Source organism: Carettochelys insculpta, chromosome 4, assembly GCF_033958435.1.
Source record: "Carettochelys insculpta isolate YL-2023 chromosome 4, ASM3395843v1, whole genome shotgun sequence".
Taxonomy (NCBI): domain Eukaryota; kingdom Metazoa; phylum Chordata; order Testudines; family Carettochelyidae; genus Carettochelys; species Carettochelys insculpta.
Window position 1 is genome coordinate 118,005,704 of NC_134140.1, and position 22,636 is coordinate 118,028,339.

At 46.5% G+C, this 22,636-nt stretch overlaps 1 protein-coding gene across 1 annotated transcript in view; it reads right to left on the reverse strand.

Moving 5' to 3' along the window:
* Nucleotides 1-17,446: 17,446 nt before the first annotated feature.
* The window catches only part of GRID2 (glutamate ionotropic receptor delta type subunit 2), a 1,071,343-nt gene continuing 1,066,153 nt past the window's right edge, over nt 17,447-22,636 (reverse strand). Inside the window, exon 16 of the mRNA XM_074993599.1 lies at nt 17,447-17,543. Coding sequence (XP_074849700.1) covers nt 17,484-17,543 — 60 coding nt within the window. The 3' untranslated portion in view covers nt 17,447-17,483. The remainder of the gene's footprint in view (nt 17,544-22,636) is intronic.

Here is a 22,636-nt window from a genome sequence, read left to right on the forward strand (position 1 = left end):
GGACAAAATAATTAGTTTTGTCTGTGCCTCGTTATCGATGGCAAATGCATTTGATACTACTAATTTTTTTGTTCTATTTCAGGCTCTAAAGAAAAAATGAAAGCTGCAAGAGCATTTTCATCATCACTGCTTGCTCAACAAATTCACTGTGCAACATCCTAGTCTACAGCTGTACTGCCTATTCATTTAAGTAATCTCTTGGAAGCCAATGTGAACTTCATTTTACAACAGACATTCTGCCTGGGAGTGGGTAGACTATTACACTTACATGAATGTCACACTAACTTTGCAGGTTTGGGAACTGTTAAAGAAATTACTATTCTTACCTGAAGTTCATTCCCAGTACAGGGAAAGCACAAAGTCCTTTATTCTGGGTCTAATCTTTCAGATATTATGATGAGTAGTTCCTCTATGAACATTAAAAATTAAAAATGCTGCCTTCATGAGAAAGGCAAAACTCCTCTGTAAAAAATACTTGCTTGTTTTCTGGGATTGCTTTGCGGTACAGATCATCTTTTGTTAGGCAGTTGGAACTCCTTAGCTAAAAAGGCACTAACACATAATGAGAGCATTATTAATTTATTACTAATTTCCACATGCTCAAATTCTGCTGACACCCTTCAAAAGAAAAGTTAGGCTCAAAGAAGACTGAATTGCTTGCACCAATTGATAGTATTTTCATCTGGGATCAGACCAGATTTTATTATTATTTATTTAGAGCTTGACTCTACAATGTGTAGGTGCCCCTGACAAACCTACAGCGCACACTCCATTGGAGATAGGGCACTTGCCACCTCAAGGATCTGCTTAGCATTTTGTAGGATCAGGCTTTCATAAGTGAAATTTTGATTTAACTCTTCTAGACTGTCAATGTGAATATCATGTCTATTGTGAGGAGCTGCTGAATGTCTAATATCCATGAAATCGTCCAAGACTAAGATGGGTGAAATGGAAACTCTGGAAATAAGACGTCTCCTTTTCAAATTTAGAATTAAATCCAGCCACATATATTTCTGAGCATTCATATACATGGCCAGAATCAAATTTCCAGTTTTTTTAAAGACTTCATTTTTTTAGCCTTTTACCTTGAATTCGTCCCTCCTCTCTTTACATCTTTCCAATGCCCCCGGCTTCTCTATTGCATCAAACCAAAAATTACATTGCTTTCAAAGTAAAGAAACCAGCTATAAGCTAACAGCAACGAAGAGTCCTGTGGCACCTTATAGACTAACAGAAAAGTTTTGAGCATGAGCTTTCGTGAGCACAGACTCACTTCTTCAGATGCTGGTCTTATCCAAGACCAGCATCTGAAGAAGTGAGTCTGTGCTCACGAAAGCTCATGCTCAAAACTTTTCTGTTAGTCTATAAGGTGCCACAGGACCCTTCGTTGCTGTTACAGATCCAGACTAACACGGCTACTCCTCCGATACTTGACAGCTATAAGGTGTCTCAGTTACCCCATGGTTTCTTGTGGGAATGAGTTAGGTGCCTGTCTCAGTCCACACAGGATAGCTAGAAGAAGAGTTGCTGCCCATCTTAACAATGAGTACAGTGGTTAGTGCACTCACCTGGGATCTTGGAAAGCCAGGTTCAATTTTCCCCCCTCTCTGCCAGAAGGGGAGAAAGGATTAGACTAGGAGGCCTCCCTCGTGTATGCTCTGACAACTGGGGTATGGGATATTCTCATGTGTTGTTCCCTCATCAGTCTCTCTTGATGAAGCCATTTCACTATGGATAAGTGATGAATGGGTATGAGCTGGGATACGGGATCTGGGACCAGCCACCTCTCAGGTGCGGGCCCTAACCACTAGAATCAATCACTTCCTTTCTCCAGCTCAATGACTATTCCACTGTGTATGGATACCCCAGATTTTGAACAGTGCCCAATCTGGTATGCATGTACAGAAGCCCTGATTGGGTCTTCTCCCATTCTGCGAATTGCATTGGGGCTTATTGGGGTCATAGTCATCTAGAGGCTTAGACTGCAGCAGTGCTCATGCCCAGAGGCAGGAAGATGGGTGCCAAGGGAACATTCATCCCTTAAGCACCAAATGAGTGTAGGTGCCTACAATAATTGGCAGGAGGATTGTGATTTGTAGGGTGTAAAACTGGGACTCAAGTACCTTTTGTGAATCTGGGACTTGTTTGTGTGTGTTTGTACAGCATGGAGCACAATGGACTCCTGGACCCATGACTACAGCTCCAGAGCACTATGGTAAGACAAATGATGAAAAACACCATGGCAATTTGGATAGTGCCCAAATGGCTCATGCCAGTGACAAACTCCTGGCAACTCCATTTCCAGAGAAGTGCAAATAATTCGGGTAAAGTTGGAATAGCATCTGCATTTTTAGGCACATCTGTAAACAGATTCCCTACACTGACCCCCCCTGAAATTCACCAGTAGTCCGGAACAGATTAAAATAGATAGAAAACACTGGAAGATTTCTATAAAGATAACAACCTGGGTAAATAAAATAAATGGAAACTTTTCCTTAGGAAAAACAGCAGTCTTGTGGTTAAGCACTGGACTCAGACTCTAGAGATTGGGTCCAATTTCTGGCTGTACCACCAGACTTGACTTTCTGTGCTTCACTGTCTCATCTATTAAGCAGTGACATTGTTCTCTCCCCTAGCTTTTGTCTTGTCTATTTAGATAGCACTTACCCAAATTGTTATTATGAGCTTGTTCAGTGCCTAGCACAATAAGCCTCCAGGCTGAGTTTGGGCCTTAAAGCACTACTATACCACAATCCTATGAGGCATTAATATCTTGAAGTGTCTCGTCTTAAAAATATGAAGTCCTGTGGCACCTTATAGACTAACATATTTTGGAGCATAAGCTTTCGTGGGTAAAGACCCACTTAAAGCATTTAAAAATACAACATATTAACACACTACAGAAAGGAATTAAACTTTGAGAACGAGATATTTTACAAATACAGAAAAATTCTATAGCTAATTGTATTATGCAATAACAGGTTTTCATAATGGCTTGTGGCAGAAGGCTGTATGCTAACGGCAATATAATCCCCTCCAGCCATTTGGTCAACCCCTATTCCTCTCACTATCAATCACTTAAAGGATCCAGGGGTAGACCTTAACATATATTATTGCCGCTATTAGATTCATACTCCACTGTCACAGCATACTGTTTATCTGTACTTGTTCACTGTGCTGTAGCTACAGCTATAGCAACTCACTTCAGAGTAGTAGTATATACTAACTGCAGACTGAAATGTCATGTGCAAACAATAACATAGCAATATTGCAAGTTCACCAGCAAATAAAAGCAATTTATTATTTTCTAGTGTTAGTGTATTTTAAGAGTATCTACTTTCCCAATGCAAGAAAACTTTTTAAAAATAATTGTGTGTATGAGTGATATTGGATTTACCATCCTGCTCATTAGAATACGAGGGAATGTGAGTACCCATATGAAGAGCCTACTGAATTACCAGAAATTGCAATGATGCAATTTGGACTTAGCATTCTTGGCTTCAGATGCAGTTTAAGAGTTCAACATGAGTGGGTAGAAGAGATCATCTGGGGTCTGGAGTAAAGCAGGCAGAGGACAAGGTTGGAAGGATGGTGTGGGCCCTTCTAAAGGATCTTATGGGAAAGAAGTTGAAGGAGGGGCCCCAACCTGCCCCATGATAGGCGGCTCATCTTAACTCTGTACCTCAGGGGTGCACAAAGTGGGGGGCACCCCCCTAGGGTGTATGTGAAATTTTATAAGGGAGCATAGCATGATCAGCTGCTGGGTATCAGGTTCATCCATCTAATTTAAAATGATGAAATGTTACTGTGCTTATGTATGTGTATTCACATTTATATATCAATTAATAAAACGTGTATGTTCTACATACTTTTCTCACACATGCTGAAAGATTTCCCCCCTCATATCACAACCAAAATTTCTGTTGGTTTGGATTACATTAGACAACTATTAGTTGTTGTGGGGGAGGGATGTGGGGGCTGCTTATTGCAGGGAAAAAGGGGGGGCAGAGGTAAAAAAAAGTTTGCTCACCCCTGCCTTAGCTAACATGGTAATATGGTCACCCTGCTCTCTCTCTGGTTAGGCACAACCCACCCTGGCTCCCTGGGCATTAGGGTACTGGCCTGCTCAAAGAGGGTGATCAATACCTATCTTTTCCATTTACCCCCTTAACACTTTTTAAAGCGGGTTTAGCTCAAGATAGACCTTACTGGGGCCCTTGCTCGTTACAGGGATCCTAAGCAAAGAGGCAAAGGCAACATCCGCCTGCAGCCAGGACAGTCACAAGTCACACCTTTGCTAAGAGCGCAGCTGGGCCGCGGCGTCCTGCTCCCCGCCTCCAAGCGCCCGCGCGCGGCCAGTCCCGGGGAGCAGGCTGCAGGGGGCTGCCCACCCGCCCCCGTACACACGCGGCAGCTCGGGGCCAGCCGAGCCAGAGGCCGGTCCGCACGTTCCAGGTCCGCCGCATCCTGCAGCCCCCGCGCCCACCAGCGGCCCGAGCCAGGCCCAAGGGCAGGGGCGCTGCAAGCCGCGCGCCTGCGGGGCTGCTGGAGCCAGGCCGCTCACTGGCCGAGCGCAGACCCCCGCCACGCCCCGCCGCCTCTGCCTCACCGGAGCTGAATTCTCAGCGGAGCAGGCACCCGCCTACGCCCTGAGCCACTTGCCTGCCCCGCCTATCCTGGCTAACCCCCCCCGCCGCGGGGTGCTAGCGAGCGATCGGGGAGGTGCAGCGCGCACGGTGGCGCTGCACGTTTGCAGCTGAGGGAGGATGGCGCTTTACTGGCTTGCAGCCCGGGGAGGGGAGGGGCGCCAGTGCACCCAGCCACCTGCGCCCTGGGGCGCGGCGACGGACAGGCGCGAGGGCTTCCCTCGCTGTCGCTGCAAGCAGCCGCGAGCCGCGGGCTGGAGAGGTCCCGGGGCGCCACGGGCCGGGCTTCGTGCGCGTTGCCCGAGGGCGGGAGCTGCTCTCGGGGTTGAATCGGGCTGAGCGCAGCGGAGAGAGAGACACACACGGGAGCTCGGCACCCCGCGGAGCCAGCGCGCGCGGGCTGGTAAGCGCGCTCTAGAGCGGGCACTAAGAGCCCCGCACCGCACCGCATCGCATCCGCGAACAGAAGCGGCCGCTGCTCGGTGCCCTGCGGGCTAATTAACGCCCCCGCGCCGCAAGAAGGGACCCCGGTGTGCTCGTGCCCGGGAGGGCCGGGCCAGGCAGGCCGCGCGCTGCTGCTGGCTCCCGAGCTGTGGCGCGAGGAGGGCGGCGGCGCCTGCGGCTGCGTCTCGCCCTAGCGGCGCTCCCCGGGGTGGGTGTGTGTCCCAGGCTTGGCCCTGTACACACAACAGGTTGGATATTGTAGGTGAGGGTTATTGAAGTGGCCTCAGGACAATGGCCGTCTGTGTCCCATTCGGCACGCTCGGCTGCAGCTTTGCAAAGGGGGCACCACATGTGACACGAGGTTGGCTTCCAACATTATTCAGTCTGCATAGCGGCGAGTGCTCCCCTGTCTCCCTGGCAATAGAGGCCCACAGCTTTAGTCCCACCAGCAAACCCCCTACCTACCAGGGCAGCGCTCTGAGCAGCGCTAGGCCATGGAGGTGGGCAGGGGCAGATTAAGAACAGGTGGGGCCCTGGGACACAGTCACAAGCCCCCCCCCTTATTAAAATTTGTTCATGCTTATTATCACTCGTGCTGCATAAGAAAGTTACACTTACTTTTAAAATGAGAAATGACATGACATTTCTTTTGTTCCATTAAAGTGAATTGTTTAAACAAAACGGAGTTTATGGAGACTTAGGGTCTCAGGCAACTGCCCCTTTTGCCTTTAAGTTAATATGCCGCTGCCTCTCAAAAACCCCTGGCCACATAGCTCTGTGGGTCTGGCCACTCATGCTGTAGGGAGAAGTAAACTTGGTCTTTTCTTACCATTGGAAGCAGTCTGGGTGTCCTCCGGGAACAGCTGTTGAGTAAGCCCCACTAAAATGGGGTGAAATCCTGAGTGCTCAGCCCAGCTTCTGCCCTAGTGCTGCTCTCAGAGCAGACCTGGGCCCCCCAAGGCACCTATATGAGGCACTGTCCAGAGGAAGGTGAGTGAAGAGAGGGTGAGGGCTTGCATTGGACCCTCTTTCCTGGCTGTCATCATATCCTTGGGATGTTTTATGATGGGGAAGGCCTTTGTTTTGGGAAGCCCCCGAGTTTAGTGACATTCCTGCTTCAAAAGAAGAAGTACAAGGATCAAAGGCCATTCCACACATCACCTTTAGCTCAGAAACCACGGTTGCAAACCAGGGTGGCTTTTTAGTCACTTGCCATCACATGCAAAACCGTCACTCACCTAGCCTCTCTGAACTAGGGATATCTGATCCGTTCATCAGTGACCTCCTTCTCCAAAGCTGTGTTTGAGGAAAGGTTGAAGCATAGTTAGTTTGCGTTTCAAAGACACCTAGGACATCGGTTTCCTAGATCTACAGGGGCACAGGCAGTGCCATAAGAAGTCATAGTGGCTGAAGGAATGAATGGATCACATTCAAAGCACCAGGCTCTCTTTCAACTTTAGGAGAGGAATTTCAACTCTGTTTAGTTACCTACATTTCTATTTAAAATAGTAATAGGTCACTTACTACTGCAATATTAGAATATTTAGGCCAAGATCAGTTAAAGTATACGTTAATTTAAATGCGATTTAGTTATTCTAGAAGTGAGAAATCAAGCTTGAACTAAGTCATCTTTAGATGAGCTTAGTTTTCAAAAATATGCTGGAGAGATATACAGAAAGACAATTACAGAGCTAAAGCTACTGGAAATACCACAGCGCCACCAGCTGGATTCGAGCAATATAAATGAGAAGTGCAGAGGATTTCAGTTGGTCCCATTTCTCTTACTATGAAGATAGAAGGCAGCCCATAGCATGAGAAGTCTTGCAATTTTACAAAAAAGGTAAAATTTTTAATGCCATCTCATCCTGTGTTCTGTCCTTATAGCCCTGGCAATGTGCAACGTGTGTCTCTTACAGAGAAGTTATACAGCACTTACCTCATGCACTGTGGCTGCTTGACAAGAATAAATAATAAACGGGGTAGTTAGACAGTCAGCTACTCTAAATGGGGTAGCTAGACAGGCAGATTCAACCAAATAAGCAAAAGAAATGATCCAATGGGATAACTGTCTGGGGATGAGTAAAAGGAAGAATAATTAGAGTTAGATAATGCAATAGCGTAAGGTTAGTCTACTCTGTATTACAGGGCAAAAGATTCAAACCTTAAACGATCTGGGCTAATTGTATCCCACTGAGTGAGTTCCAGTACCTTTAGGTAATTTTCTCTATGATTTTCTCAATTTCTTAGTTTATGCCAGACATAAAGAAACATTTGGTTTCAGGCTACTTACAGAAATAGCCAACTATAAGTTTATAGAAATAAAAAGTTCCCATAGGTTTGTATATTGAGTTTTAAAACATCTATTTACACATCTAACAAAATGTTATTTGATAAATTTTGCATGTGGTAGTAAATATTTTATTAATAAAAATATAGCAACGATAATATATTATTCACCCTGTCCCAAACACATATTCATCTTCACATCAGCTACATTAAGAACTACAATGCTACTTTTTGTTTTTAGTAGCTGTGCAAAAAGAACATAACCCACAACTCTTTTCCTTATCTGGGCTAGATTCCAATTAGAAAGCTAATCTGTTACATCTGTGCAAACTAACTGACAGCTATGAGAACCTGCACAGGTGTCACCAATGGTATTATTTGGTCAGTCTAATCTTTCTGCAGGTGACAAGTGAGAAGGAAACCTGTCTTGATTTGCTGCACAGAGGTTGTAGAGCCAATAATTAGGGTAAAAAAAGATTAGACCATTTGTTCTGAAAATCATTGTCAGAACAATGTAATTCTTTTATAGGCACTTTTCAGAATAAAACCCCACATTAGGGCACATCTAGCACCCATTTTTCTAGCTGAGGGAGAATTGGTGCATTTCACTGCACAAAGTATAGAGCTGATGTGATAGGAACCAAACACAAGTATAGTATTAGAACTAGGGGTGCTAGTTGTACTGCCCTGTCTTTAAGTGATTTCCATCGCATACATGACTTGCCGTTTGGTTCAGTGGCTTTCAGCATGCCAAACATGTAGGCAGATTGTTCCTGAGCCCCGACCATAAAGTACATGCATTCTAGGTGCCTTCGCGGCTCCCATGGGACAAAAAGGTGGTACAGTGTAGGGATTAGATCAGGGCTGAGCAAACTTTATGTTGGGCCCTACTCTTCATCCCTACAATTAGGCTGAGGGTCCCCTGCTATCTAATGTAATCCAAACCAATGGAAATTTTGGTTACTTTCATACAAAAAAAAAAATCCTTTTGGCACGTATGAGAAAAATAAGTCTGTAGAATGTAAAAACTTTATTAATCAGTATGTAAATTTGAATACACACACATAAGAACAGTAACATATTTCAGCATTTTGATGAGATGGATGAGCCTGAGACCAGCAGCCGACCAGGCTGCACCCCACTTAGGAAATGTCATGCTGACCCGGGTATCACCCCCTCAACTTTACACACCCCTGGATTAGGTTGAGGATTTCCTGGTTGTAGTTTTTCTTCTCCCTCAGCTGTGTGGAGTTGTGGAGAGCCCCTGCAAAGGCTGCTTTAGGCATGGGGCTTTGGAGTAACTTTACACAGCCATTTGCTATGTAAATGTTCCAAGTCAGGGCAAATATTGCAAAAAAAAAACAAAAACGCTTTTTCAAGTGTTCACTGTGTGATGTATTGGAGACTGTTTTGGAACTACAAGCTATCATTGTGAGAGTAGGGCAGGGCTAGTACTGTTTGGCAATCAGGGACCTCTCTAGCAACGTGTAGGATCCCCTCAGCAGTCTGGTAAGAACCCGCTTAAAGCAAATGGGAGATGAATGTTACCATTCAGTGTTAGGGAGCAGCCTGTTTTCAAGTTCTTGTGTGGTGAGGTTTGGAGTTCTGGGAATTAAGTGGTGTTACACTGCCCTCCTCCACCAAAGAACGTATTGTTCAGAGTATGGTGTAAGCATAACATTAGCATTCTCTCTGGCTCTTTGGTTTTCTCACAGCCACACCTCCATTTTCCCCTCAGCTTTTTCTAGCTAGTCACAATCACTGAGGCAGATGAGTTTTTAATTTGACTGGGTTTGTGCGGAATTGACACAGGTATATTCATGAACAAAAGCACATGGTTGTTGAAAGCATTACCAGCTTCTGATTAGGAAATGATATCTTGTGACCTCACAGAGCAGCCATAGATAATAAATAACAAACCCATATCCCTCCTAGAATACAATTTGTCCAAGTTTATTTGGCAAGTGCTTACAAGTAACACATTTGCAGAAATTCGGTTGAGTTCCCACGTGATTTAAAATAGCATAGGCCCAAATCTGACAGGTAATTTACTCAGTGATTTAAGCTTTAGCTAAAAAATACATATTTTAAATCCAGTTTCAGGCGTGTGCCCTGTATTTATAGCTACTTCCTAGGTTAGTATTTAGAATACAGGTGCTTTTGTCTCTCACACATGTGGACAGTCTTATTGGGATATACTCTGCACCCCTTCTCTAGCCTTCCCTCCAAACCACCACTTTTGTTGCAGCAGAGTTCTGCTTTGTCCCTTACCACTCACACTGTCCTTCAACCTGCCATGTTGTTTTACTGCTCTACAAGCAGTAACACAGTTGCTCTGTAGTGCAAGACAGCATGTAGAGTACACATTGTACTGTGTAACCTGACCTCCGCAATAGCAATGCTCCATACATAAGCCATTGCAGGTGATATGCACTTCTGAGCAATGTGTCCCCTTTTCAGGAGTGAATCCTGACAAGATAAATGTATTCAATTTAGGGGGTTCTGTTGGTCTTAAACAGGTCACTGTGGTTTGAGTGATGTTTACTTTGTATTGCACACATCTTCATGGAAGTGGATTTTTCAGTCTGGGAAATGTGGTTTGGCCTTTAACATGAAAAGTGGGAGGAGTCCTTTAGTTGCAAAAGTAATCCTGTAGATAGCTCAACAGTATCCAAACAACAACAGATATTAATCGGGGTGGGGGTGGGGTGCGAAAAATCCCTATTTTCACTGTGCTGTTTTGTAGCTCAACTCACTTTTCTTTCTTACACTGCACAGATTGCTTGCTTTACATTGACTGTCAGGCAGTAATTGTCAATCCTTAGCAAATGTATTGAGCATTAGGAATATAAACTATCCATATAATTCTCAGAGGGCGTAGCCTTGCTAGTCTGTATCTTCGCGAAGCAAAGCAAGCAGTCCTGTAGTACCATAAAGACTAACAATTTTATTTATTAGGTAATGAGGTTTTTTCCACGAAAGCTCATTACCTAACAAGTGAAATGGTTTTCTTTAAGGTGCCACAGGACTGTTTGTGTTATCTACATTATTGTTTTTCAGCATTGTTTGCTTTCTTTAACTTATTTTTGCATGTGTAAACAAACATAATTAGTAACAACATAGGTCAACAGAGATTATTTTTGCCGTGGTCTGCAGAGAATAATCATACACATACATACAGCAGTTCTCATATTTGGAGATACACGTTCATGGATTGTGGGGAGGGCATACAAGTTATGAGCAGTGTCACCATGGTCTAGTGCTTTTCAACTTTATTATTTCGGCCATTGTGACTGTTACGTTTTCTTAGGATAGCTAACTGTAGTGAGCTAATGTGAACAAAATGAAAGGTTTTTTTTTTCATATTGATAGTGTGAATATCACTGAATTGCAACTGTGGTTGGGAAATTCATGTTGTACATCCCCCAGTTTACTGAAGTGCTTCTATCAAGGTTGTTTTCAACAGCTTCTTCTTTCCCTTCTGACAGACTGCGCTAGGTGGAGATGGGTCAGTGAGCTATTTTGTGGGCTCAGATCTGGGAAGTGGAATGACTGTTTTGTGTCCCTCTGCAAGGTCTCTCCTGCAAAGCATGGAAGCAGGCAATAAAACAGCAAGTGTCTCTTCCACCTTTCCTCCTCAGGCTCCTAGAGCAACAGTTGCCCAGCGAAAGGTGGTGTTTAGTGTTTGGGATGAACCTCAAGAAACATGGATTCAATTCCTCTGTTTGCCATGGGCTTCTTGGGTGAACTGGGGCAAGATGCTTAATATTTCTGTTCCCTGTCTGTACAATAAGGGTAATAATGCTTCCATTAAAATAATTCTTGTGCAGATAAGGTGATATTTGGATGGTGCTTGAATATTCGGCTAATGTGGCTGTCTAAATACCTAGATAAATAATAGAGGAGCTACAGCAGGGAAGGAATGGCTGCTCAGACAGGAGAGGGTGATGAATGAGGAGAGGATGCCCTATGGACCCCTCCTTCCCCCCAAGAAGGGCTGTGACTCATATGTTTTCACTTGCAGGTGTTTTGTCTCGGTCCCCTGCTGAAGTTGGATGAACTAATTCTGTGGCTGTTCATGGAACAGTGTGCCTGGAAGAAACACATAGACATGATAATGCACCAGCAACATATGGGAGCAATGGATTTTTTGCCACTCCACAGACAGTTGAGTGGGGGTGGATTGGCCAAAATAATTGCTAATGTCAATGAGGGGTTCCTGTTAGCACTCAGAAATACAAGACTTTGTTTTGAACTGGTTACAGAGAGGCAGCCAGAGCCTCTCCTGAGGGTGAAAGACTTAGCTACCATGGTTACAGCGAATTAAGTGTTCTTTTTAGTGCCAACAGTGTTTCTAAATGGTTGACGCATCAACAGCAGAGGTGGAAAAAGTACCCAAAAAGTTACTTGGGTAAAAGTGCAGCTACTTTCACTTCTGGACACTTGAGTACAAGCTAGATGCGTGTGTGTGTGAGGGCTGCTTTTTCTCAAGTACAGTAAACCCTCAATTTAATGGACCCCAATTTAATGGACTTCAGAAATGATGTCCGGTGTCCTCCCGCCTTCCCCCTCAAATAAATGCAGCAACTCGCCAGAGCTGCCAGAGCCGGTGGGGCTGTCAGGACTGTCAGAGCCACTGAAGCTACCTGGGCTGTCACAGTGGCTGGGGCCACTAGAGCTGGAGGTGCTCCTGGAGTGGGTGGGGCCTCCAGTCCTGCAGATTTGGATTTAACAGACTTGGCATTAATGGACACCCCTTTCCCCCACTAGTCCGTTAAATCCAAGGTTTACTGTCGTTTTCTAGAGGGACACTGGTAACTTGTACTCAGGTACACCCCCACCCAGGAGCAGCTGCACTTTTACTCAAGTCACTTTTGGGGTATTTTTTCCAACTCTGATAGACAGTCCTCAGGAATGAGGCAAAACCCCATGTTTCATAAAGAAAACCAGACCAGAATGCAGCTGAGCTTCCTTCTCCTCCTCAGTGTCTCTCCCTAAACCTCTAACTAGCAGCCTTGGTGAGTATCAGGTTATTTGCTGTGTTATATAAAAGACCCAGCTACTGGTGACATGTGGGTACATAAGAGAAGCTTTCACTAAAAAGTAAACCCAAGTTTCCAGCCATCCATGAGCTAGAAAGGGTCAAAGGGCAAAGAAAAAGCAGCTCACACTTAGGCTATGTTGACATTACAGAGACTGTTCGAAAGAAGCCCTTCTGGAAAATTTCTTCCAAAAGAACTTCTTTGGAAAGAACGGGCCACGAATCGAAAAATAAGGCACCATGGGGACTGCTCTTTTGAAAGAAGGACCCTATGGAGCATCTACACATATTTTCTCTTGAAATGGGAAAGGAAGAATGATTTCGAAAGGATCGCCATGTTCATTCGATTTACTTTGAAAGAACACTTTTAGTAGGTAGACACTCCACAGGATCTTTTGAAAGAGCCCCCTTCTTTCAAAAAATATTTTGAAAGAACTTGCTAGTGTAGACAGAGCCTTTTTATTTTCCAAATGTCTCACTTTAAAATTTGAATACATTAAATGTCATGCTGGGAATAACCTTTCCTGGAATATTGTTGAAGAATTAGACTAGGGAAAGGATTCTCATTTGGGTTTTGTATCTACACTTATTTCAAAGTAAAAGAATGCAGCACACTTCTGGTGGCAACTTCATTAGACTAACAATAACTAGTAGTTATTTCCAACAGTAGCTTTTTGGGGCACCACGGCTTTTAATGGCCTAATTGCTTTTATAGGATTTGCTTCTTTTTAATAAAAAAAAAAATCAGGGCTAAAGGGCTGTTGACGAAGGGGGTTTTTGCTGGCAGAACCATGTCTACATGGCTTGTTTTCTGCTGTTAATGTGCAAATGAGCTGCTCAGATATGCAAATAAGCACCCATTTTGCATTTTCGAGACTGCTCATTTGCATCAAGCTACCAGCACTAGGGGTGAGGGTAGCATTAGCTTTAATGAGCCAGGCTCAGGCAGGTAATATTATTAGCCTGATCAGCACAATTGACACCTTTTGTTTGCTCATCTGAGTTGTGTCTACACTAGGCTTTATTTTCGAAAATCCAGGCCCTCCTTTGTAAGAGCATGCGGTGCATCTACACACACCGCATGCTCTTTCAAAAATGAAATAGAAGGAATGCAGCCCTGTGTCCGAAATTGCTCTTCCAAACATGAAATAGGAAAAGCCGTCCCTTTCGAAAGCTTATTAGAAAGAAGGCATGTGTAGACACTCCATGACCTGCTCTTTTGATAGAGCGGGGTCTGCCATGGTGCTGATCAGCTGGGATGTGGAGATGTGCTGCCCAGTGCCTGCGGGGCTCTATGGTCTGTGCATGCGGCAGCCCTTAAAGCTGCACACATCCAGAAACCCTGTTGCAGGAAGTTGAGAGCATGAAGGCATCAGCCTCAGCAAGACCCCAGTGGCTATTGGAGCAGCATGGCCATCAGCCAGGGACATAAGGAGCCCCAGCCCCCCACCCTGAGTGTGCCCAGGGTTCCCAGGGGTCCAGCTGGGAGGGGGGGAAGCGAGCCCCCTCCTGGATGGAGCACGAGCTCCGGGACCTGCTAGGCCTGTGGTAGGAGGAGGAGGTCCTGTGTGAAATGAGCACAAAGTGGTAGAATGCAGCCACTTTTGCTCAGGTGGCTGAGGGCCTGACTACCTGTGGCCACCCTGCCTGCACCCCTGACCAGGTTCACAGCAAGGACAAGGAGTCGCATCAGGGTACGCCTGGGCTTGGGACTCAGCCAGCTGGTTGGTGGGCCACTCCTGCTTCGTGCCCATTTTTCTGGAAGCTCCACAGCCTCCTGGGCCTGTGGGAAACTACCTCCCCACCTGCCATCCTCAGTACCGCTGTGGAGGAGTCCCAGCCTGAGGACCCTGACGAAACGGGACTGTTGGCCAGCCCAACGCCAGCAGGGCAAGAGCTGGAGCCCACTGCCAAGGGGTCCAGCGAGGAGGGGGACGTGTTCATTGACCTCCCCTCCCACACCTCCAGCTGGGCATCGGCCAGCCAGACATCCCCTTGACCTTGGCGGTTGACCGTGAGGTATGTACCCAACAGGGCACACACCCTGGATTGTAGGGTGGAGGATACATGGTTGCCAGAGGGCCCTCCCACACCCCCATCGGATCCTGGCCAGCCACCGCCCAGCTGGGCTGTGGCCCTTGTAATAGCAGCACGTCTGTCAGTGGCTTTCAGAACCCACCCTGTGGATAGTGCCATGGCCCCCTCCCGGGGGAGGGGATTGCAGGGGATAGATCACACAAGGGTGCCATCCCTAGGGGGATGGGGACTTCCACTGCCACCATGGGCCTCCAGGGCCACCTCACTGTCGGACGGGGGATGGAGACCCCGTGCCCATGGAGGAACGGGGCGCACGTGGGCCATGGGGCAGGGGTCAGTACTCACGGCATATCTCTCTCTTCCCTCCTGTTCTTGAAGCTGCGTCATCTGAGAGCTGGGATAGCCTCACGCTGTCTGTAGTGCCCCACAGCCCGCCAGATGTGAGAGACGAGTATTGGACAGTGCCACTGGCGGAACCAGGGCAACCCAGCAGGTGGAGGTGGTGGAGCAAGGCCTCCGCCTGGAGGACAGCGAGGCTGCTGGGTGCCTTGGGCAGAACTGATGGGCACCCTGAGGGATGTGGTGGGCACCTTCTGGGAGCTCTTGGCCCAGATGCCCCCTCTGCAGCCCCACCTGCTGTCTCTCTTGCCAGTCCCCCTGAAGAGGCCCCAGCTGCAGTAAGAGCCCCCCATACAGGCCACCCATGTCCCCCTCCTACTGTAAATAGTTCAGCCCTCCCACATGTAAATAGTTGTATGCTTACGTTCTGCATATTTAAAAAACAAAGTTCCATGTTGTGTTCAATAATAACAATTTATTTCACCCATAGCCCTGTTGTGCTGTGGGCCTGGTGAGGAGGGAGGTGGGGGGCAGTGTGCAGGGCTGTGTGTGGAGGGTGGCAGTGGGGGCTGCATGGGGTGGAGGAGCATGTGTGGTGAACCCATTGGGGTTGGCCGGAGTGGTGCTCACTGGGGCCCCTGGTCGAAGTACTGGTGCAGGGCCTCATGTATGCAGATCCCCTCAGGGTGGGCCTGGTGGCTAGGGATGGCAGCTGGCTGAGGGTAGCCTGTGCTGGCCTCATCCGCTCACCCCTGTACAAAGGCCTCCCCCTTGCTCTCCACAATATTGTGGAGCGTGCAGCAGGCACCCACCACCTGGAGGACATTGAGGACACCCACCTCCAGGTGAGCCAAAGATTCGCTCAACCACATTGCAGCTGTGGTTGAGCTGGGTGTTAAATCGCTCCTGGCTGGGGATGGGGTGGCCTATATAGGCCCGCATGAGCCAGGGCTGGAGCAGATATGCCACATCGGCCACCAGGCCGAGGGGCACTGTGGTGTCCCCCAGCAGGATCTCTCTCTGGGGGATGGGGGTCCCTGCCTTCAGCTGGTGGCACAGGCCCAAATTGCGGAAAACCCGCATGTCATGGGTGCAGTCGGGCCAGCCCACACAGATGTCCACCATGGCTGGCAGGGCCATGGAGTAGTAGCCTTTCTTATTTATATAGTGTCTTCTGTTGTGCTCCAGGGTGCGGATGGGTATGTGGGTCCCGTTGAGGGCCCCAGAGCAATTTGGGAACCAAAGCACAGCGAAGCCCATGATGGCCATGTCCAGGTCCCTGATGCGGACCACACTCTGGAGGAGCATCACACTGAGGGGACACACCACCTGCGGAAGGGGGAGTGGGGGCGGGGGAGACAGGGGCCCCTGTGAGCGTGTGCTAGGCCCCGCCCCTGGCCCCACCCCAGGCTCCTGGTCCTGGGACCCTCCCGCCCCAGTCCCTGGTGGGTGTGTGGCCTGATGGCCCCAACTGTGGCCTTGCCCACACTGAATTGGTGTCCCATGGAGTGGTAGCTGTCTGGAGTGGCCAGCTTCCAAACAGCTATTGTGACCCTCTTCCTGATGGGGGTGGGAGGCACATCGCATCTGGGTGTCCTACTCACTCAGCGTGGGGAACAGCCACTGGCAGAGCGCAAGGAAGGTCTGCCGCCACATCCGGAAATACCAGTCATTGACCCATGCCCCCATGACCAGGTGCTTCCACCACTCTGAGCTGGTGGCGTAGCTCCAGAGCTTGCAGAGCACCTCGGGGCATGTGGCATCGAAGGTGCTGAAGGTCTGGGGCATCCCCAGCTGCCCCTGGGGTTGTGGGGTGGGGCTCCCCCAACAGGAGTTGCAGGGTGGCCATCACTGCTGTGGCCAGCAGGGCAACCACTCTGCTGGCAGCAGGAGCAGGAATTCCAGCTGCTGCTGCTCCATGCTCTGTCTGTCTGGTAGTGTGCCTGTAGTGTTGGTAGCAGCTGTACAGGCTGAGGGTGTTGGGGAGGGGCCCTTTAACAGGGAGGCTGGCTGCGTCCCCAAAAGGACTTGTCCATCATGTGGCCCCGGCATTTCCTGGCCCCTTCTTTCAAAAGAGGGCATGGGTAATGTAGACGCACTCTTGATGGGCTCACTGGCCCCTTTTGAAAGGGCAGATGGCCCTTTCGATGGCGCACATTGATGGCGCCAGCCCCAGTTTGTGCGTCGATGTGCTGCTGCGAAAGGGCGTCTTTCTAGTCCTCTCTTTCAAAAGGCGCCCTTTCAAAAATAGCGATCTAGTGTAGACATACCTCTGGTGTGATTGAGTCACCCTCCTGTAGTTAATATTGTGCAAACAGGGGGTTTGATTTGGCACTGCATTATTTCAGTTCAGCTCTAAATTGTTTGCCGAGTAGCTGACAAGGTAAATGTATTGATTCTAATGGAGTTTATCAGCATGGAACTGGAATTACCCAGGGCCTGTATAGTAATTAGCCTCACAAAAGACCTAAAAAAAAACCCCAAAACAAAAACAAAAAAGCCTTGGCTTTTCAAAAAGAAAAAAAAAGTTTTAGAAAATAAACAGTTTAAATTGCTATATGCTTACAGTGTAGTTATTTGGTACATGCTTTACAGAGTCCAAGCACTTAAAGGAAATAAATAGCTAAAGGCATCATAAATGTTTTACACTGCCCACCAAGTTCTTTTTTCAAGTGTTTAAACTATCTGTTTCATCCCAAAGCTGTAGTCTTAACTCTGACGAAACTCAATAGTGCTCTTTCATCAGCAGGCTGAAAAGAGGAAAAGAAAAAAATAAAGTTGTCTGAAAAAGAAACACAGCTATCATAATATGTACATGTTATTTTCCCAGTTAAAGGGGCCATCTTCCATGTAGCATAGACAAATCCTAATTCTGCTGTGTGTCTAAAGCAGGAGTAGAATTTCCCTACTTCAAAAGCATGTCAGAGAAATTCAGGTGAGATACTGTGATGTGGGAAGGTTGTGGGGGGGTGCGATGAGAACCCAGGTAGATAATGATATTCTCTCTCCTCTTTGAGATGAGACCCTTGTGAAGTATATTGCACCCTAATTTTAGGGCATTGGTTCAGACTTAGGGATTCCATTAGGACATAAATCAGCTTTACCGCTTCCTGCAGCATGCTAGGTTTCCTTTGGCTGTCTTCCTTACAAACACTTATCTGGTTTGTATGATGAAATATGAAAAGATTGTAGCCTTTGATCATTTGGTTTAGACCTATCCGTTGCAATTGAGTGCATAAACGCACCTCACTCAGTCATGCAGAAGACTCTTGATATGACCCACAGTTATCGATACATATTTTACTAAAATGTTTAAAAAAATCTTGCATGCATGATTGAAACGAAACCCAGTGATCTGCGGTTACTGTCGGTTTGACAAAGGAAATAGTCTGAATATCAGTTGTGCTTTAGTTGTTGTTTTGGGCCTATATACATTATCCTCGATCAGGAGTGCTACCACATAAGGAAAGGTATTGTTTTACTTTTAAGCATGGTCCATTTTGAGCATCTGTATGAAGTTAAAACAAACCTATTAACTAATAGTGTAGTTTTGGACTAATCGTTGCTCTGCATTCAGTAGGTGTTCTGATATAGAAATGTGAGCGTATAATTGTGATTCTTTTCAGTATCCTACATAAGACTGGAAGACTGAGACAATATTTCATAAAAGATTTGATGTATTTAGTGAAATAAAATTAGCATTTCCATTAGTCGCAGGTAAAAAGATGTCCATAGACATAGTTGACCCTGATCACACTATATTAAATATCATCATGACAACCATCTTTTCTTGCTTTGCATAGATATTTTTGTTTTGTTTTGAGAGCCATACTATAGTTATGCCCCCTTTTAGTCTCTAGGATCTTTTTCTGATGTGGTTTTCTGGGGAGAAGGAAAAAAAAGCTTTTTCATGTTATTTAGTGGGGGGACATGAACTTTGAAAGCAAGAACTGTATTTTACCACTACAGTTTAACTCATCAAGCAGTAAAGATAGATATTCCTTTTGGCATATAGTAAATTGGTTGGATTATTTGAATGACTCTATAATCATAGAATCATAGAACAATAGAGCTGGAAGAGACCTAAAAAAGGCCATCGAGTCCAGCCCCCTGCTCTAAGCAGGACCAAACTCATCAGATCAGCCCCACCAGGGCTTTGTCAAGGCAAGACTTAAACACCTCCAAGGATGGAGACTCCACTACTTCCCAGGGTAGACCATTCCAATGCTTCACCACCCTCCTAGTGAAAAAGTTTTTCCTAATGTTCAACCTGGACCTTTCCAACCACAACTTGAGACCATTGTTCCGTGTTCTGCCATCCATGACCACTGTGAACAGCCTCTTTCCAGCCTCTTGGCAGCCTTCCTTCAGTAAGTTGAAGGCTGTTATCAAGTCCCCCCTCAGTCTTCTCTTCTGCAGATGAAACAGTCCCAATTCCCTCAACCTTTCTTCATAAGGCATATGCTCCAGCCCCCTAATTATTTTGGTTGCTCTCCGGTGGACCCTCTCCAGTGTATCCACATCCTTCCTGTAAATGGGGGCCCAGAACTGGACACAGTACTCCAGATGTGGCCTTACTAAAGCTATATAAAGAGGAATAATCACTTCTCTGGATCTACTGGCAACGCTCCTCTTGATGCAACCTAATATGCCATTAGCTTTCTTGGCTACAACGGCACACTGTTGACCCATGTCCAGCTTCTCAGCCACTGCAACTCCCAGATCCTTTTCTGCAAAACTACTGCCGAGCCAGTCAGATCCCAGCCTGTAACAATACTTGGGATTCTTCTGGCCCAAGTGCAGGACTCTGCACTGGCCCTTATTGAACCTCATCAGATTTCTTGCAGCCCAGTCTTCCAATTTGTCTAAGTCAGTTTGGACCCTGTCCCTACCCTCCAGCGCATCTACCTCTCTCCCTAGCTTAGTGTCATCCGCAAACTTGCTGAGGGTGCAATCCAATCCCTCATCCAGGTCATTGATAAATATGTTGAACAGAACAGGACCCAGAACCGAACCTTGGGGCACTCCACTAGAAACCGACCGCCATCCTGACATCGACCCGTTGATCATTACCCTCTGGGCCCGACCTTCTAGCCAGTTTTCTATCCATCTTACTGTCCATTTATCCAATCCACATTCCTTTAACTTGCCAAGAATATTGCGGGAGACCATATCAAAAGCTTTGCTAAAGTCCAAATAAATCACATCCGTTGCTTTTTCCCCTATCCACAGAGCCAGTTATCTCATTGTAGAAACTAATCAGATTGGTCAGGCATGACTTGCCCTTCATGAATCCATGCTGACTGTTCCTGATCACTCTCCCCTCCTCCAAGTGCCTCAAAATGACTTCCTTGAGGAGCCCCTCCATGATTTTTCCAGGGACTGATGTAAGACTGACCGGCCTATAGTTCCCTGGATCATCCTTCTTCCCTTTTTTAAAGATGGGCACTACATTTGCCTTTTTCCAATCATCCGGGATCTCTGCCGATCTCCACGACTTTTCAACGGTAACGGCCAAGGGCTTGTCAACAACATACGCCAACTCCCTCAGAACCCTAGGATGAATTAGGTCTGGGCCCATTGATTTATGTACATTTAGCCTTTTTAGATAGCTCCTAACTTGTTCTTTCCCCACCAAAGGCTGTCCACCTTCATCCCACAGTGCATCACTTAGTCTGGGAGCTGTCTTTGTCCGTGAAGACAGAGGCAAAGAAAGCATTAAGTACTTCAGCTTTCCCTACATCATCTGTCACTGGGTTACCTCCCTCATCCAGCAGGGGCCCCATGCCCTCTCTGATCACCTTCTTGTTAACATGCCTGTAGAAACTTTTCTTGTTATCCTTCACATTCCTTGCGAGTCGCAATTCCAGTTGTGCTTTTGCCTTCCTGATAACTGCCGTACGTTCTCGAGCTATACGTTTATACCCCTCCCTGGACATCTGTCCCAGTTTCCACTATCTGTAAGCTCCCTTTTTGTGCCTAAGTTTTCCAAGGATTTCCCCATTAAGCCAGTCTGGTCTCCTACCATATTTATTTCTCTTGCTGCGTATCGGGACAGTTTCTTTCTGCGCCTTCAATAGGGCTTCCTTAAAATACTTCCAGTTTTCATGTACTCCTTTTCCCTTCATGGTTGCATCCTGCCCATCAGGTTCCTGAAGGAGTCAAAGTCTGCTTTTCTGAAGTCCAAGGTGTGTAATTTGCTGCTCTCTTTCCTTCCTTTGGTCAGAATCCTGAAGTCTACTATCTCATGATCACTGCTTCCCAGGTTGTGCCCCCACCTCTACCTTCCCTATTATTTCCTCCCTGTTTGTAAGCAGCAGGTCGAACCGCGCACAACCTCTGGTCGGGTCCTTCAGCACTTGTACCAAGAAGTGATCCCCAACATTCTCCAGAAATTTCCTGGACTGCTTGTGTACTGCCGTATTGGTCTCCCAACAGATGTCGGGGTAGTTGAAGTCCCCCACGATAACAAGAACCTGCGATCTGGAAACTTCTCTCAGTTGTCCAAAAAAAGCCTCATCTACCTCATCATCCTGCTTTGGCGGCCTGTAGCAGACACCAACCACCACACCTCCAGTGCTGCCTACACCACTAAGCTTGACCTATAGAGTCTCAACAGGCTTTTCTCCCTCTATGTACTGGAGTTCCAAGCAATCATAGTGCTCTCGTACATACAGTGCAATCCCTCCTCCTTTTCTCCCTTGCGTTTTCTTCCTGAACAGTTTATACCCTTTCATGGCAGCGCGCCAGTCATGCGAGTCATCCCACCAAGTCTCTGTTATTCCAGTCATCATAGTTCTTCGACTGAGCCAGGGCTTCTAATTCCTCCTGCTTGTTACTCCTGCTGGAATTGGTGTACAAACACCTTAGATAAGCAGTCAATCTCCCCGCTCTCACTACCTGAACCAAGGGTCCACTTTTGTTCTACATTCCTCTTTGCATTTCTTCCCGGCTTCCAAGTTCCTTTCTACCCACAGGGTTTCGGTCGCCATCCCCCAGTGAACCTAGTTTAAAGTAACGTGTTTGCATAAAGAATGATTTGTATTTTCAGGGACTACAATAATTTAAATACTTGTTCCTAGAGCAGAGTAAAATTTGTCCCACACTGTTTTAAAAGACGGGAAGGAAAGGTGTTATGCAGGTTTTGTTTTTTCCCCCTCAATGGCCACCCCTACACTACAATGATCTTTTGCAAGAAGCCCTTCTGGCAGATCTCTGTGGAAAGCCCTTCTCTCAAAAGAGGCATCCACACACGAAAAAGCGGCTGAAAAGAGTGATGTGCTCTTTTGGAAGAGAGCAGCCACACAGGCCTTGCTCTTTTGCAAGAGCAGGCCAGAGAGTGAAAAAATCAGGTGCCATGAGGATTGCTCATCTGAAAAAAAAGAGCCTGCAGAGCATCTACATGTTGTCTTTTGAAAGATGCTTTTGAATGGGTGGGGGTGGGGTGCTCTTCCTGAAATGGGAAAGGAAGAACGATTTCTAAAGGAGCACTGCATTCTTTCAATTTACGTTCGAAAGAATATTTTTTTGTGTGTAGATGCTCTATGGCCTCTTTTGAAAGTACTTGCTAGTGTAGACATAGCCTATATCTTTCATGATTGGTTGAGGTATTTTAGAATGACATCGCTTTTTAAGTCATTTTATTGTCTTACTATTTGTGCTGAATGTAAATTGTGGACCCATGATCTTTGTGGACTGGAGTACAGTTCATTTCAAGCATTCCAGTTTATCTAAGGTTAGGTCTACACAGCAAAATTAGCATGAAATAACAGCATTTATTTCAAAATAACTTTCCTAGTGTCTGCACAATGCAACCACTATTTCAAAATAATTTCAAAAATGG